We start from the raw sequence: 15,859 nt of genomic DNA, 5'->3' as shown, positions 1-15,859 counted from the left end.
TTTGCTCATTTAGATTGATAGAACATTTTTTTAGGCACAGTTGAGGGGAGAGGTGAAACATAAAATGTACCAGTCATCTTTTCTCTCATTTTGTTTAAAATTAGATCAAATTGGGACGGCACGGAGGCACAGTGGTTAGCACTGCTGCCTCATGGCGCTGAGGTCCCCGGTTCGATCCCGACCCCGGGTCACTGTCCGTGTGGAGTTTGCACATTCTCCCCATGTCTGCATGGGTATCACCCCCACAATCCAAAAGATGTGCAGGCTAGGTGGATTGGCCACGCTAAATTGCCCCTTAATGGGAAAAAAAGAATTGGGTACTTTAACTTGAAAAAAAGTGAGATCAAATTTCACATAAGTTTTCTTCAGTTGATGGATTAAATTGAATGTGGCTTTATAATATATTGTATAAATATTCATGCCAAGAGCCATTTTTTAAACCATTCGGCCCATTGTCCTGTGTCAGAGCGGACCCATCCCGCAAGAGCTTTCTGCTGTAATCCCATCCCCGTCTTACCCCTCCCCCACCTCATATGCTTTTAAAAGCTCAGTGATGAAGTGAAGGTCTTTGCCACGGGCCTTGATTCAAGGCTGCCCATGAAGATTTAGTGTACATTGGAGCATTGATATAATTTGTTTGTCGTGTTCCCCCCACCCCATTATTTCAACTTGCCTTTGATTCTGGCATTATCTGTGGCATCCAGAAATACAGCGGGTATCGAACAGGCTGAATTTTAATAATCATGGCTTTAAAAAAAAATTTTATTTGACACTCTACACTTCAAGGCCCGAGTGGTCGTTCAACAGTAATTGCAACTCAATATAACATCACAATATTGTTTGCCAAAACTTCTTTAATAATAATTATAATCATTATTGTCACAAGTTGGCTTACATTAACACTGCAATGAAGTGTTTTCAATGGAGTTTGTAGCATAAAATGTTGAAGTTCACGTTAAATTACTGATTCGCTGTTGACCGCATCAGCAAAGACTGCAACAGTGCCCCCTGTGATGGAGCAAGGTATCACCGACGGCACCTTTAGGGCCTCCACATTTAACTGCACTTGTGGTCACCAGAAGTTGCTGTCAGTTTTATACTGTAACGATGATGAGCGCTGACAGCTTCATTGACATTGCAACCCAAGATTACAGGCCATATATCTTATTGCTTTTAGATGTTGCTCTAAAATCTACTGTGTGTTTTTACTTTCCCTCTGTTTGACTGATCCAGGTCCACCCAGTATTTAAACTGTCGGGAGCTGCATCAGCTTAATATCTAGTAGGAATGCAGCTGTCTGTGATACTTGGCTATGCCAGGATTCCACCAACACACTTAGAAATAAAGTCAATTTGCTTTTAAGCAGGGGACAAAGAATGTATCCATTTTTAATTGACCTTTTGCTCCCTCTGGTATTGACTTCATGGAGCTGTGCCAAAATGTTCTATTTAAAAAAATGAAACAAATAGACTTTGGAAGAGTTCCCTATTCTATTAAAAGAGGTGTTGTGACCATCCATCCGTAACCATCATGTTGCTAGAGCTAATCATACTTCAATGTTGCACTGTTAATACTACAACACACATATATATATAAATATAGGAATTGCATTAAATCAAGGGTAATAATAGTTCAGATACTGTAGTGTATATAGGACCAGAGGGAGAAATGGGTTTGGGCTAGTGTGAATATTTACTACTTTTCCAATCATTTTTATGTTCTCATTTGACATCATGAATTGCAAACTACATGTAGACTCTTAACAACAGTATGATTTTTTTTTTGCCCTGCTTGGTCTCAATTTGTTTGACTTCACATAAAATGTTTACTCATCAAATGGTATTAAATATGTGTAGTCTGAAATCCAAAACAATACTGTATGATAATTGTCCACAGAGGAGCAACTCAGGACTTTCAATATTGCCCGTTGTTTATTCCTGTGTCAGTAAATAATCAGATCACCCATTTATCGACTCTTTATCATTAATTGCTCAGGTCATTGTGCCGTTTCTGAGCACAGGGGAATTGATTTCAATGCAATCTTTTGTGGATTAGATTAGGCTTCGCAGAATATCATTCCTTCGCCACAACATTACACCATTAACCGCCCAGATTCAAATGTAAACACTTTTTTAAAAAACATTCTCTTTTCACAAATCCTCCCCCTCAGCCCACTTTGTGCATCATTCTTAACTTCAGCTAGGTTATCCTCGGGAAGACAAAGCAAGAGAAGTTAGATTTTCAGTGAAAAGTAACGAGGAGAGAAATTGAAGAATGTGATTGCTTCTTCCCCCACCAGAGCTGTGCACTGGGTGGCAGAGCACTGACTGCGTATTCCAGGGAGAGGGTAGGTGAGTTTCCCTCAATAATGACGCTTAGAGATTAAACTGTAAAGAAGGCTTTATTAGACTAATAACTATGCTACAGCTATGGACGAGAGCTGACTGCTATACAGACCATGAGGCAGGCCTTTATGTATGGCTCCCAGATGGGCGGAGCCAGAGGCGGAGTCCCCAGGGTTCCAAGCCCGGTCTTAAAGGGGACATCACCTTACATGATGATAAGGCAGTAACCGTTCATCACAGTAGGTGAAAGCAGAGAACAGAAGCCATGATACAAGAGCTTCTGAGGGTGCAGGGAGAGGTAGAGGGGCAAACAGGGTTCAGGTAAGAAGTTCTAAAAAGTAGAGCCGCAACCCACCTTACCCATGATGGAGGCATAACCAAGAATATTGGGTAACTAATAACATAGCGTTAGCTGTATGGATTCTAAAGCACCATGTGCAAGAAATGCTTGTACAGTCCATTTTTATAAAGCTCATCCCTTGGTGGAGGTTTGCAGGATGATGGATGCATTATTGCTTCAAATTTGAGGAAAATCTGAAAATGCCCATAAGCACCTAACATGGCATAACGCCATTGTCTGCTGTTGATAGGAATGCAATCAGTAAAAATCTACCACCACAGAGAAGATGCCACTGAAATTTTTAAAAACTCCCCTTTTCTGGTTGGCAGTTCCCTTTCCCAGTTGATTCCATCATATCCTCAATATGTGCTGTGTGGCGTCTGAACTGCTGCCTCTGTGATCTCAAGTCTGGTGCCAGCTATATTACTCAGCTGAGTGCAAATCTTTACAGACTAAAGGGTAAGTGATGTTTCTGAAGTCCCCCGGCTATTTTCTATTGGCATAAATCTAGTACCAAATAGTCTTACGTTAAACTCGGAATATCTGTTTGTGGTGAGTTGTGATTATCAGGATAGAGCTGGGTAACCTAGAAGCGGCTTTGCCTAATTGACTCCAAACTGAATAAACCGTGGGGGCTATTTAGCAATGAGTTAAATTTCCACAGCGCAGCTACCAGTGAAAACAAGTACAGCTAGCATGCCATGAAGGAGTGGTTAATCAATTTAGAGTCAAAACTGAAGGAATACCCTACAACATATTCACATTTTAGCTTCTACAGCTCAACATAGCAATGGGTTTCTGGGTGACAGATAACAAGGAAATGAGCAACACGCCACATATTCTGTCTCCTGAAGTCATGTCGTTTGATCTTGCTTTAAATAAAAAGAGAACTTCTCGAGTTCTGTTTCAGAGACGAGCACCAGAGATAAAATTATAGAGCATATGTATGGACAGGAATTTAGCCAGACATTCCACTCTACAAGTGCAACAGTCAGTCCGTTGAAAATCATAAGAAGCAAGCTTGACGACTAGTTTTAAAACCGAGGGTAGTTACGAGAGTGCAGTGTTCAAGCACAAAGGCTCCACCCGGTTTTGAAACCATTCTGGAGCATTTTTCCAAAAATTAAATCCGGGGAATGCCCGTGGTTCCTTGATTTGTTTTGATTTTCCTGAGCCCTGGCTGCACTCAGCTGTATTCTTATTCCACTGCCGGCAACTCCTATCAGTGGAACCTGAAGCCCTTAATCTCACGTCCCTGCATCAGCAGAAAGCCCGTATGAGGTTTCTTCATGGGCATTAATCTGCATTTGAACCTAGCCACGGACAATGCCAGAAGGATCGCAGCAACCGTAGATTCACTGTGCCCAGAAATCTGACCACCCCTTTGAGAAATGACAATTATTCAGAAGCCGACATCTTTCCCAGAATTACTGGAGGAATATATTTGAAAACCCTTGGGATTAGTGGCAATATTCCAGTCAATTCATAAATATGGGTATGGTTTCTGACCAAGCAGCCAAAAAAAAACTCCATCTGGTCCATGTTGTGGACAACGGTGTTTGAGCTCGTTACTCACTTCAGTACGTTTTATTTCGAATAGATCAGGATTCTCATAGGATTGTCTCAGAAATGGGCCGAGCAACGTTAAAAGATCACAGAGGACCAACAGATGAACCTCGTAGGAAACCAGAAGAAAAAGAGGTAACTGAGAAGGGACAACACCGCAATACTACAAATTATCTTTGATTTTATTTCTGGATATAGATTTATATAGAATGTCATAAGCTGAATTTTTGTCAAGTAAAATATTTTTAAAAATATATTGAAATAATGCAAGGGTTAACTTGGACCAGACCTCTTTCAATATGTTCCTATCCCTCCATGTGGTTATTTTCAATGTGCATTGTCGTACAGATATTCTTCTAACTCTCGGGAGCCTTTGTAAATGTGACACTGTCACACTCATGCACATGCCTTTTTCAATTGGTCCCAGGGCGAGAGGATTTTTAAACTTAATTGTCTGTTTAAGAAAGAAACATTGCACCTTTTCTAATCACCAGACATCCTAAAGCACTTTACAGCCAATAAAGCCAAATTTATGCATGGCAGGGAATGCTAGTTGGAATCCCAACATCGAGCCGCCATTTTGAGTGGGAGCCCAGTACCGAGATCCAACGGCAGGCCCCCCCCCCCCCCAAAGTGCAAATCCTGCCCCACCCTGCTGACATATAGGGACAATGTCCCCAACACCAATATCACGATTCCTGGGTATGTCCTGTCTCATCAGCTGGACAGACCCAGTAGAGGTGGCGGCACAGTGGTATACAGTCGTGAGAGAGTTGCCCTGGGAGTCCTCAACATCGGTTCTGGACCCCATGAAGTCTAATGGTTTCAGGTTAAACTTGGGCAAGGAAACCGCCTGCTGATTACCACGTACCGTCCACAATCGGCTGATGAATCACTACTGCTCCAAGTTGAACACTACTTGGAGGAAACACTGAGGGTAGCAAGGGTGCAGTATATACTATGGGTGGGGACTTCAATGTCCATCATCAAGAGTGGCTCGGTAGTACCACCACAGACCGAGCTGGCCGGGTCCTAAAGGACAGAGCTGCTAGACTGGGACTCCAGCAGGTGGTGAGGGAACTAACAAGAAGGAAAAACATACTTGACCTCATCCTCACCAACCTGCCTGCTGCAGATGCATCTATCCATGGCAATATTGGCAGAAGTGACAGTCCTGTGGAGACAAGTCCCGTCTTCACATTGAGGTTACCCTCCATCGTGTTGTGTGGCACTATCACCGTGCTAAATGGGATAGACTTCAAACAGATGTATCAACTCAAGACTGGACATCCATGAGGCTCTGTGGGCCATCAGCAACAGCAGAATTATACTTGACCACAATCTGTCACCTCATGACCCGGCATATCCCTACTCTACCATTACCACCAAGCCAGGGGATCAACCCTGGTTCAATGAAGAGTGCAGGAGAGCATGTCAGGAGCAGAATCAGGCATATCGAAAATGAGGGGTCAACTTGGTGAAGCTACAACATAGAACTAATTGTGTGCCAAACAGCATAAGCAGCAAGTAATAGACAGAGCACAACAAACGCATCAGATCTAAGCTCTGCAGTCCTGCCACATCCAGCTGTGAATGGTGGTGGACAATTAAACAACTCACTGGAGGAGGAGGCTCCACAGATATCCCCATCCTCCATGATAGAGGAGCCCAGCACATCTGCGCAAAAGACGAGACTGAAGCATTCGCAACAATCGCCATCCAGAAGTGCCGAGTGGATGATCCATCTCCGTCTCCTCCAGAGGTCTCCAGCTTCACAGATGCCAGTCTTCAGCCAATACGATTCACTCCATGTGATATCAAGAAACAACTGAAGGTGCTGGATACTGCAAAAGCTATAGGCCCTGACAATATCCCAGCAATAGTACTGAAGACTTGTGCTCCAGAACATGCCACACCCCTAGGCAAGTTGTTCCAGTATAGCTGCAACACTTACATCTACCCGGCAATGTGGAAAATTGCCTAGGTGTGTCCTGTACACCAGAAACAAGACAAATCCAACCTAACCAATTACTGCTCTATCAGTCTACTCTCCATCATCAACAAAGTGATGGAAAGAGTCATCAACAGAGCTATTACTTACTCAGCATTAACCTGCTCATGGACACTCAGTTTGGGTGCCGCCAGGGTTACTCAACTCCTGTCTTCATTACAGCCTTGGTTCAAACATGGACCAAAGAGCTAAATGTCAGAGGTGAGGGGACGACAGCATAAGACGTTTAAGTGCTTTTTGCTGAGAAAAAGAGAAACTGAAAGCACTTATCAGGGAACCGCTAGTGGTGGAGGGCAGCGGAGAATCCACCCCAATCTTTATTGGATAAATATTGGCCAGGACATCAGGGAAACCCCCTCTGCCCCTCTTTGAAATAGTGGCATGGGATCTTTTATGTCCACCTGAGGGATGACAGGGTCTTGGTGTATTGGCTCATCGCAAAGAATGCACCTCCAGCAGTGCTGCATTCACTCCCCAAGTACTGTCCTAGAGTCGCAGCTCTCCCCAAGTACTGCACTGCAGCTGCAGCATTCCCCAAGTACGGCACTGGTATTGCAATCCTCCCCAAGTATTGCACTGGACTCGCAGCACTTCCCAAATACTGCACTGGTGCTGAAGCCCTCCCCAAGTACTGCACTGGTGTTGCAGGACTCCTCAGGTACTGCACTGGTGTTGCAACTGAAACACAAGTACTGCAATGGAGTAGTAGCCCTCCCCAAGTACTTCCGTGGACTTACAGCACTCCCCAAATACTGCACTGGTGTTGCAACCCTGCCAAGTACTGCACTGGAGCCACAGCATTCCTCAAGTATTGCACTGGACTTGCAACACTCCCCAGGTACTGCATTGGAGTTGCAGCTCTCCCAAAGTACTGCAGTTGACTTGCAGTATTTGCAAGTACGGCACTGGATTTGCAGCACTCACCAAACAAGGCACCAGAGTTGTAGCCCTCCCCAAGTACTGCATTGGAGCTGCAGCACTCTCCAAGCACAGCACTGGAGTTGTAGTCCTCCCCAAGTACTGCATTGGAGCTGCAGCACTCCCCAAGCACAGCACTGGAGTTGTAGTCCACCCCAAGTACTGCATTGGAGCTGCAGCACTCCCCAAGCACAGCACTGGAGTTGTAGTCCTCCCCAAGTACTGCATTGGAGCTGCAGCACTCCCCAAGTACCACACTGGATCTGTAGCGCACCCCAAGTGCTGCACTGCACAGGAGTTGCAGCTGTCCCAAGTACTGCATGGGAGCTGCAGCACACCAAGTACTGCAATAGACTAGCAGCACTCCCCAAATACTGCAGTGGACTTGTAGCACTCCCCAAATACTGCATGGGAATTGGGGTCTTGATTTCTGCGCTCAATTCCAAGAGTGGGACCCAAACCCACAAACATCTGACGCAAAAGCAAAAATGTTACCACTGAGCCAAGGCCGATAGAAAGAAGCAGATTAAAATGAACAAAAATATTCTGCCTCTTTTTAGGTGTGTGGTTCTCCACTGAGAGTCTGGAATTGCTGCATTGTGCATCGCACTGTCCGACCTGCTGCTGCATTTTGGCTGTGCTCCAGCAATAGAGGCTGGACTGCCATTATAAAGCAGTTTTCCTCAGCTTTGCCACTGATGGTATCAGGAATTGCCCCATTGCTGTGGCGTTTACTGTTGGCCCAAGTGGGAGGACAGCAACAGTGAACACCACAGTTGTGGCAATCCTAGTGAAGGACAGAACAGAAGTATCCTATGAACTGAGCTTGTTAAAGAGTGGATTTGAAGTTGCAAGTTGTTCGGGCACCATGGCAATGGGAAGGAAGTTCAGCTTGGGGCTGTGCAAGATCAATGACATGTAACAGGCTGGATTCTCAGATCTGGAATCTATGTCCCCACGCCGGCGTGGGAACGGCAGGAAACCTGGCGCAAAACGGCCAACTACTCCCTGTTTTGCTGGGGGCTATCAGGAAGGCAGCGTAAAGCACCCGGCTCTAGCTGCCGATACGGCCTGGAGAATTGCTGGGTCAGAGGAGGCCGCTCGCGGGACCCGGCCCGCGAAATAGTGCCCCCCCCACCCCCACCCCCCTTCGGCCGGCTCGTGCACACCCGACCGCCCCACCACAGTGCCCCCAGCCCCGAATAATGTCCCCCCTACCCGCGGATCGGGCCTCCCCCGACTGTGTCGGCGCTGGACTGAGTCCGCTTCCGCCACGCTGAGGTCCCGATGGCTGAGACCATGAGAGACCCACGCCGTCGGGAACCCGGCCAGTCGGGGGCAGAGCATCGGGGAGCGGGCCTCAGGCAATGGCCGGAGGCCGTGGATACATAGCGGGCGTACTCGCAGAAACGACGTCGACCTGATTCTGCCGGGTATTTGGATTCTCTGGCACGCCGCCGAATGTGATTTTGGCGTCGTGGACCAGAGAATCTAGTCCAAGGTATCCATAAATTTGTTTGTTTCTGATAGGGAGCGAATGCTGTGCTTTACACGTCATGTGATGTACCTTCTGCTGATTAATTCCAAAATCCAATTTTCTACTTTGTGGCTATTTTTAAATGAGTTTACGATGCTTTTACAATTAATACTTTTTATTTTTTTGTATATAGAATATGATTGGATACCTGGTATAAATAAGTAAAATTGAATGAAGATCAGGGGCTGGATTCTCCGTTAGGTGACGCTGAAGTCGGGAAACACGATCGGCCGAAGAATCCGGCCCCCCAAAAATGACTGTGCGGCCCGGAAGTACAGTATGCATCTCATTGGCGGTCCTGATGACCGATTCTCCGGGGCCTCAGCGATTCAGCGCCTCGGATGGGCCGAATTCCCGACGCCGTGTTTCTAATGTGCTATAGAAAATCACCGGGCTGCCCCAGGTGCAGGGGGTCATCGATGGGGTGCATGTCGCCCCTACGGCCACCGGTGGATAACAGGCCACTGTTCACCAACCGAAAGGTGTAGCATTCCATGAACATTCAGGTGGTCTGTGACCATCAGATGCGGATCCTGCACGTCTGCGCCCGATTCCCGGGCAGTGTACATGCCTTTCATCTTGCGACACTCGGTGATCCCCGACATGTTTGAGGGACCCCCCCCCCGGCTATGCGGATGGTTGCTGGGTGACAGGGGTTACCCATTGTGGTCATGGCTGATTACGCCTATATGGAGGCCACAGACCGAGGCGGAGATCCGCTGCAATGATGCCCAATGTGCGACCAGGGGTGTGGTGGAGGGGTGATCCGGGGTCATGAAAATGCGTTTCAGGTGCCTGGACCGCTCTGGAGCGGCCCTCCAGTACGAGGCCAGGAGGGTTGGCCACATCGTGGTGGTCTGCTGCGTCCTCCACAATATAGCCCAGCAGAGGGGTGATGTGCTGGAGGAGAATGAGGAGGAAGGACAGGCCTCGTCAGACGAGGAGGATGATGGGGAGGAGGACAATGAGCGGGACATGTGTCCTGGCCAGGCACTGGAGGCCGCACAATGTCATCGCCAGGAGAAGCGCGCACAGGACACACTCATCGACACACGTTTCACAGACTAGGAGGGGGGGGGGGTCGCTGACCAGGGGCGCGCACACCACCATATCACAGCCCCTCACCTCCCACACCACCGAACACCCTCACCTCCCATACCACCAAACACCCTCACCTCCCAAACCACCGAACACCCCCACCTCCCAGCACCGAACACCCTCACCCCCCACACCACCGAACACCCTCACCTCCCAAACCACCGAACACCATCACCTTCCACACCACCGAACACCCTCACCTCCCACACCACCGAACACCCTCACCCCCCCTTCACCACCGAACACCCTCACCCCCCTTCACCACCGAACACCCTCACCTCCCACACCACCGAACACCCTCACCTCCCAGCACCGAACACCCTCACCCCCCACATCAACGAAGACCCTCACCTCCCAAACCACCGAGCACCCTCACCTCCCACACCACCAAACACCCTCACCACCCACACCACCGAACACCCTCACCTCCCAGCACCGAACACCCTCACCCCCCTCACCACAGAACACCCTCACCTCCCACACCACCGAACACCCTCACCTCCCAGCACCGAACACCCTCACCCCCCACACCACCGAACACCCTCACCTCCCAAACCACCGAACACCCTCACCCCCCTTCACCACCGAACACCCTCACCTCCCACACCACCGAACACCCTCACCTCCCACACCACAGGACACCCTCACCCCCCTCACCACAGAACACCCTCACCTCCCACACCACCGAACACCCTCACCCCCCTCACCACCGAACACCCTCACCTCCCACACCACCGAACACCCTCACCCCCCCCCTCACCACCGAACACCCTCATCTCCCACACCACCGAACACCCTCACCCCCCCTCACCACCGAACACCCTCACCTCCCACACCACCGGACACCCTCACCCCCCTCACCACAGTACACCCTCACCTCCCACACCACCGAACACCCTCACCCCCCTCACCACCGAACATTCTCACCACCGAACACCCTCACCTCCCACACCACCAAACCACCCGCATGCACAGCCCCTCCGTTATATATACCCGCGGCCCTACGAGCTGGGGGCACTGGGTTGGCAGTGACAGCAGGTCTGGTTCATGGGATGGAGGATGATGACAGCCTGCTGTGTGATGAGCTCCGTGCTCCACATCATTTGAAAATGTCTGACTCATGCCCACAGTAGCACCTTCCACCTGGGTGATCCCCGCATGCGAGCTGACCAGCCCATCTCATGGCCCTGTCGACTAGCTGGGGAGGGGGTGCTGGGTTGGTGGGGGGAATGCGGTTACACAGTGCACCCACTGGGCCACGCCCGTCCCCCACCCCCCATTCCCAATGGCCAGCACTGACCGCCCCACTCTCACACCCATCAGCCAGAGCACAGAGGCAGGTTTGAACGGTGTGACCATGTGTTTATTGTGAGTAAATCTGTGCCCTGGCCCCTATAACTAAGCTGTGCACTGCACCCGTGCCAACTTACCTGGTATCTAGCCTTCTGGCCTTATGGGCCCTACCACTATGGCTTTGTGGTTCCCCAGATGGTACAGCAGGAGTGGAGGCGGCCTACTGTGACTCCTTCCCTGCAATGAGAGTCCCCGTTGGCGCACGTCTCCTGGGGCGGCCCGGCCTGGATGGGCCCGGGCTGCTCCTCGGGCGTCCCTGGTGGCGTGGAACCGCCCTGTTCTGCCCACTGCCCACCAGATTCACCAGGGACAGGAGGGGTGGGAGTGTGAGGTGCTGCGGTGTTCCGGCACATCCCCAGCGGGAGCCATTGGCAGGGGCCCCATCCCCTCCTCCTCCCGATGGACCCCGGGCTTCTCCGTGGGACGGGAGCGCGAGCGGAGCCATCACCCGTCCGGGTCACGTGTGTGGGGGGTGGGGGTTTAGTGTCACTTGCACAGCATTGCCTACTCACCCTGGCTGGCCTGAGGAGGTCCTGCAGTTTTTTTCGGCACTGGGTGCCAGTCCGGGCGACTTCACTGAAGGCGCTGACGGCAGCTCCCACCTCACCTACGCATGGCAAACAGTGGTGCCTGAGGACCTTCTTCCCGGGCCGGGATAGAGAACCAGCCGCCTCTCCTCCACGGAGGGTCTCCAGTTCTGCATCGCGGAAGCGCTGCACTGCTCTCTTTGCGGCCATCTTGGCTGCGACGCTTGCATGTGGGAGGGGGAGACTCCCTTACGTGCAGCTGCAGCTGTGTGGCAATCACAGAACCGGCGAATCCACCGCCGATCAGCTTCCAGAGTGGAGTTTCGTGTGACCCCCCTGCGAGCCGCTTTGGAGTGGCTGAATACCTTCACCTGTGGCGCCGATTTTGGCGTTGTGAAACTCCACAGTTCTCACGACGGCGTCAACACTTAGTCTCAGAAATGGAGAATCCAGCCCCAGAATTTTAGTTGTACCTTGATTGGAGTGATCATATTGGAAAAGGTGAAAAAAAAACTTTACAGTATTGTTTCAGTTGTATTTGTATTTATTTTGGAAAAGAAAATTGGGACAGATTTGCACTCGGGTTTGAAATTAGTTTGATTTAGTTCAGCTGAGCCTTACCTGTGTTTGAATAAAGGTTTGAACCAAACAGGTTGGCTTCAGCCTTCCAGTCAGTCTCCACAGTTAACAGGGCAGTGTAAGATGTGGGCCTTGCAAACCAATATCATCCACATCTTCATCCTTTATACCTGACATCTGGTCATATTTTTGAAAACTCAAAAAAATGTTTAACTGGGCCAGTATACCGTCGTCATCGTGTTAGTGGCTTATTTATTTATTAAGCCTGTGCTTAGTCACAGAGCCCAGCAGTAGTCTTGTCAGTGGCTAGATGGAGTTCTTTAAACCCGCCTTTAAGTTTAGTCAGCAGACACTCTTCAACAAAGCGAGTCGTTGTTTGGACTACACCACAGCTGCAGCCTGGATGGTCTTGGCAACTCCACTGACGGGTGGCTTCACAGAGGCTTTGATCAGTTTGGAAAGGGTTTAAAAGGTGCCAACTGCCGACGGGCAAAACTGAGTGAACGACCCGTGGGGTCTACGATGGGCGAGTGGTTCTTGGTGGATGTGTTCTCCTGCCAGTTGATCTTGCAAAACGAATGTTCATCATTATATTTGCTCTGTCTTTTATTGTTTCTGAAACATATTTTCCCTTTTCAGAGACAGACCGCTAAAGCAATTTATGATTTTAAGGCTCAAACAGCGAAGTAAGTATTGTTATGTTTACTCAGGCTTTTTTCCAAATTATTGTGTAAATATTAGCTTTTTAAACTTAAAATTTGATCCTGAAGGGGTCTGTGAGTAGATCCCTCGGGGACTGGATTGGGAGGGTGTCGACAATGTCCACCAAAGTTATGTAGAATACTATCAACACATTGTCTTGTTCGTGTTACATTCTATACTTTGTTCTGTTTCTACATGATGTACGTATTAGAAGCAGTAGTAACTATTCGGCCTTCAAAACCTGCTCCGCCATTCAATATGATCATGGTCCATTTCCCACCTCAATTTCACCTCCCCCCCCCCCCCCCCCCCACCCACAAACCCCCCTAACCCCCCTTATCCCTTAATTCTCGGTCTTGAATATATTCAGTGGCTGCACATCCCCATCCCTCTGAGGTAGACAGTTTTAAAGATCTATAACTCTTTGGGTGAAGAAATCTCTCCTCATCTTGGCCCTAAATGGCCACAGCCTTATTCTGTGTTCGAGACAGTATTTCACCAGTTTTTCTACTGCCGCATCTCAGTCAAATTTATAGCACTGCTTTTCGTTGGGTCGCTGTGTTTCAGAAGTTAAGAGGAAATTCCCAGAGTGGGGTCAGTATTTGTAACAGGTTCCTGAACAATTCAATTCAATTAAATGTTATTGTCCATTCGGGAATTCATAGCCGGAGTCATTGCCTGTTCATCAAAAACAGCACACAAGTTGAATCATTTACACTGAAAATCATAAGTGGGCACACCAAATTGACCGCCACGCGTTTCATGAACATCTTCAGGAAAGCACTGATGGGACCTTGGTTTAACATTCCATTTAAAAGACGGCAGCCCTCGGAAAGTGTAGCACTCCCTCAGCAGTGCATTGCTTGAACCCAGAACCATGTGACTTGGAGACAGGAGTGTTACCAACTGAGCGACCACTCAGACAGATTGGGTGGGATCTTCGAGTTCCGCCTGCCCCGGGATCGGAAATACCCACCCAAACCCAATGGACCTTTTGCTTGTCCGATATTCTCCGTCCTGCCCACATTGATTCCCATGGCGGGCGAGACCAGAAGATTTAGTTCATTATTTTAGAAATGTGCAGGGGTTAGTTTGGTAGGCTATATTACCATACTATTGCAGTACGATTTGTGATCAGTATGATATGTGTATTAAAAACATGTTTACTTACCTACAGGGAGTTACCATTCAAGAAAGGGAACATTGTCTACATTATTAGACAAATAGATCAAAATTGGTTTGAAGGTGAACACCATGGAGCAGTTGGCATATTCCCGATTTCATATGTTGAGGTCTGTAGTTTTCTATCTGTCGCTGTATGAGTTGTTTTGGTGTGATATGCTGAACTCCGTTTTTTTTAATTAATTTTTTTTCTATGGGATGTGGAATTCGCTGGCTAGACCAGCATTTGTTGCCCAATGCCTAATTATCATTGAGAAGGTAGTGTTGATCTGCCTTCTTGAACCTCTGCATTCCATGTGGTGTAGGTACACCCACTGTGCTATTAGGGCGGGAATTGCAGGACTTTGACCCAGCGACAGTGAAGGAACGGCAATATGTTTCCAAGTCAGAATGGTGAGTGACTTGGAGAGGAACCTCCAGGTTGTAGGGTTCCCGGGTATCTGCTGCCCTCGTCCTTCTAGAGGATAGTAGTCTTGGGTTTGGAAGGTGCTGCCTAAGGAACCTTGGTGAGTTCCTGCAGAGCATCTTGTAGATGGTAAGCACAGCTGTTACTGTTCATCAGTGGTGGAGGGATTGAATGTTTGTGGAAGGGGAGCCAATCATGCGGGATGCTTTGTCCTGGATGGTGTCAAGTTTCTTGAGTGTGGTTGGAGCTGCACTCATCCAGGCAAGTGGAGAGTATTCCATTGCCCACCTGACTTGTGCCCTGTGGATGGTGGGCAGGTTTTTGGGAGTCAGGAGGTAAGCAGGATTCCCAACCTCTGACCTGCTCTTGTAGCCACAGTATTTATATGGTTAGTCCAATTCAGTTTCTGATCAATGGTAACCCCCAGGATGTTGATAGTGGGGGATTCAGTGATGGTAATGTCATTGAATGTCAGGGGGCGATGGTTTGATCCTCTCTTATTGGAGATGGTCATTGCCTGGCACTTGTGTGACATGAATGATACTTGCCACTTGTAAGCCCAAGCCTGGATAATGTCCAGATCTTGCTGCATTTGCTTGTGGACTACATTTCTTGTAGTGTTAATGGGTGTTGTAAGTTTATTTTTCTTTCTTGCAGAAGTTGCCCCCAACAGATAAGGCCCAGCCAGTGAGACCGCCGCCCCCAGCTGAGGCCAGAGATTTTGGGGAAGCTATTGCGAAATATAATTTTAATGCCGATACCAATGTGGAGCTCTCACTAAAAAAGGTAATTTTGGTTTCTTTAACTTTTAGTTCCTCATACTGCTCCTTTTAAAACCAAAACAGCTGGCGGGATGGGCAGTTGTCTCTGAAAAATAAAGTCCATTCTCCCTTTTGCATGTTGCAGTTTTGCATTTGAAAATAGGGCCTGGATTCTCCATTTGGGAGACGATGGGCGCGGTTCTGCGGTCATGTTATGCTCTTGCTCAAGCGAAACGAGGCCAGTGAATAGTGGGAGAGGCCAAAAACGAGAACCACGCCAGGCGCCAAACAGTTTGCGATGCAACCAGCCCGCCATCTTTGGCAAAATCGGGATCTCGCCGTAGCATGGCGAGGAACCAATTATCACCACTTAAACTCCATTTCCATACAATCAACATGAGCCACCCCATATCCAACGGCCTCCTATTATTCACCGGCCTCTCCAGTAAGCAGTCACGCTGGCGTCGATTAGTATTCCTTTTGAAAAACGTGAACCTGGCGGAATGGCTCCTGTGGGGAGCCGAGGAGGTCAAT

At 48.7% G+C, this 15,859-nt stretch overlaps 2 protein-coding genes across 26 annotated transcripts in view; both read left to right on the top strand.

Annotated features, from left to right (window-relative positions):
* LOC140429207 (sorbin and SH3 domain-containing protein 2-like) overlaps window positions 1–15,859 on the top strand; it is a 1,121,994-nt gene that overhangs the window by 567,590 nt on the left and 538,545 nt on the right. The window lies entirely within an intron of this gene.
* The window catches only part of LOC140429208 (uncharacterized), a 298,619-nt gene that overhangs the window by 134,360 nt on the left and 148,400 nt on the right, over window positions 1–15,859 (top strand). The window contains exons 15-18 of the mRNA XM_072515922.1: window positions 4,286–4,386; window positions 12,914–12,960; window positions 14,154–14,268; window positions 15,222–15,350. Coding sequence (XP_072372023.1) covers window positions 4,286–4,386; window positions 12,914–12,960; window positions 14,154–14,268; window positions 15,222–15,350 — 392 coding nt within the window. The remainder of the gene's footprint in view (window positions 1–4,285; window positions 4,387–12,913; window positions 12,961–14,153; window positions 14,269–15,221; window positions 15,351–15,859) is intronic.

This window comes from Scyliorhinus torazame, chromosome 9 (genome assembly GCF_047496885.1).
Source record: "Scyliorhinus torazame isolate Kashiwa2021f chromosome 9, sScyTor2.1, whole genome shotgun sequence".
NCBI lineage: Eukaryota > Metazoa > Chordata > Chondrichthyes > Carcharhiniformes > Scyliorhinidae > Scyliorhinus > Scyliorhinus torazame.
Note: the sequence above shows the minus strand (reverse complement) of the source record. Positions and strands in the feature narration are given on the sequence as shown.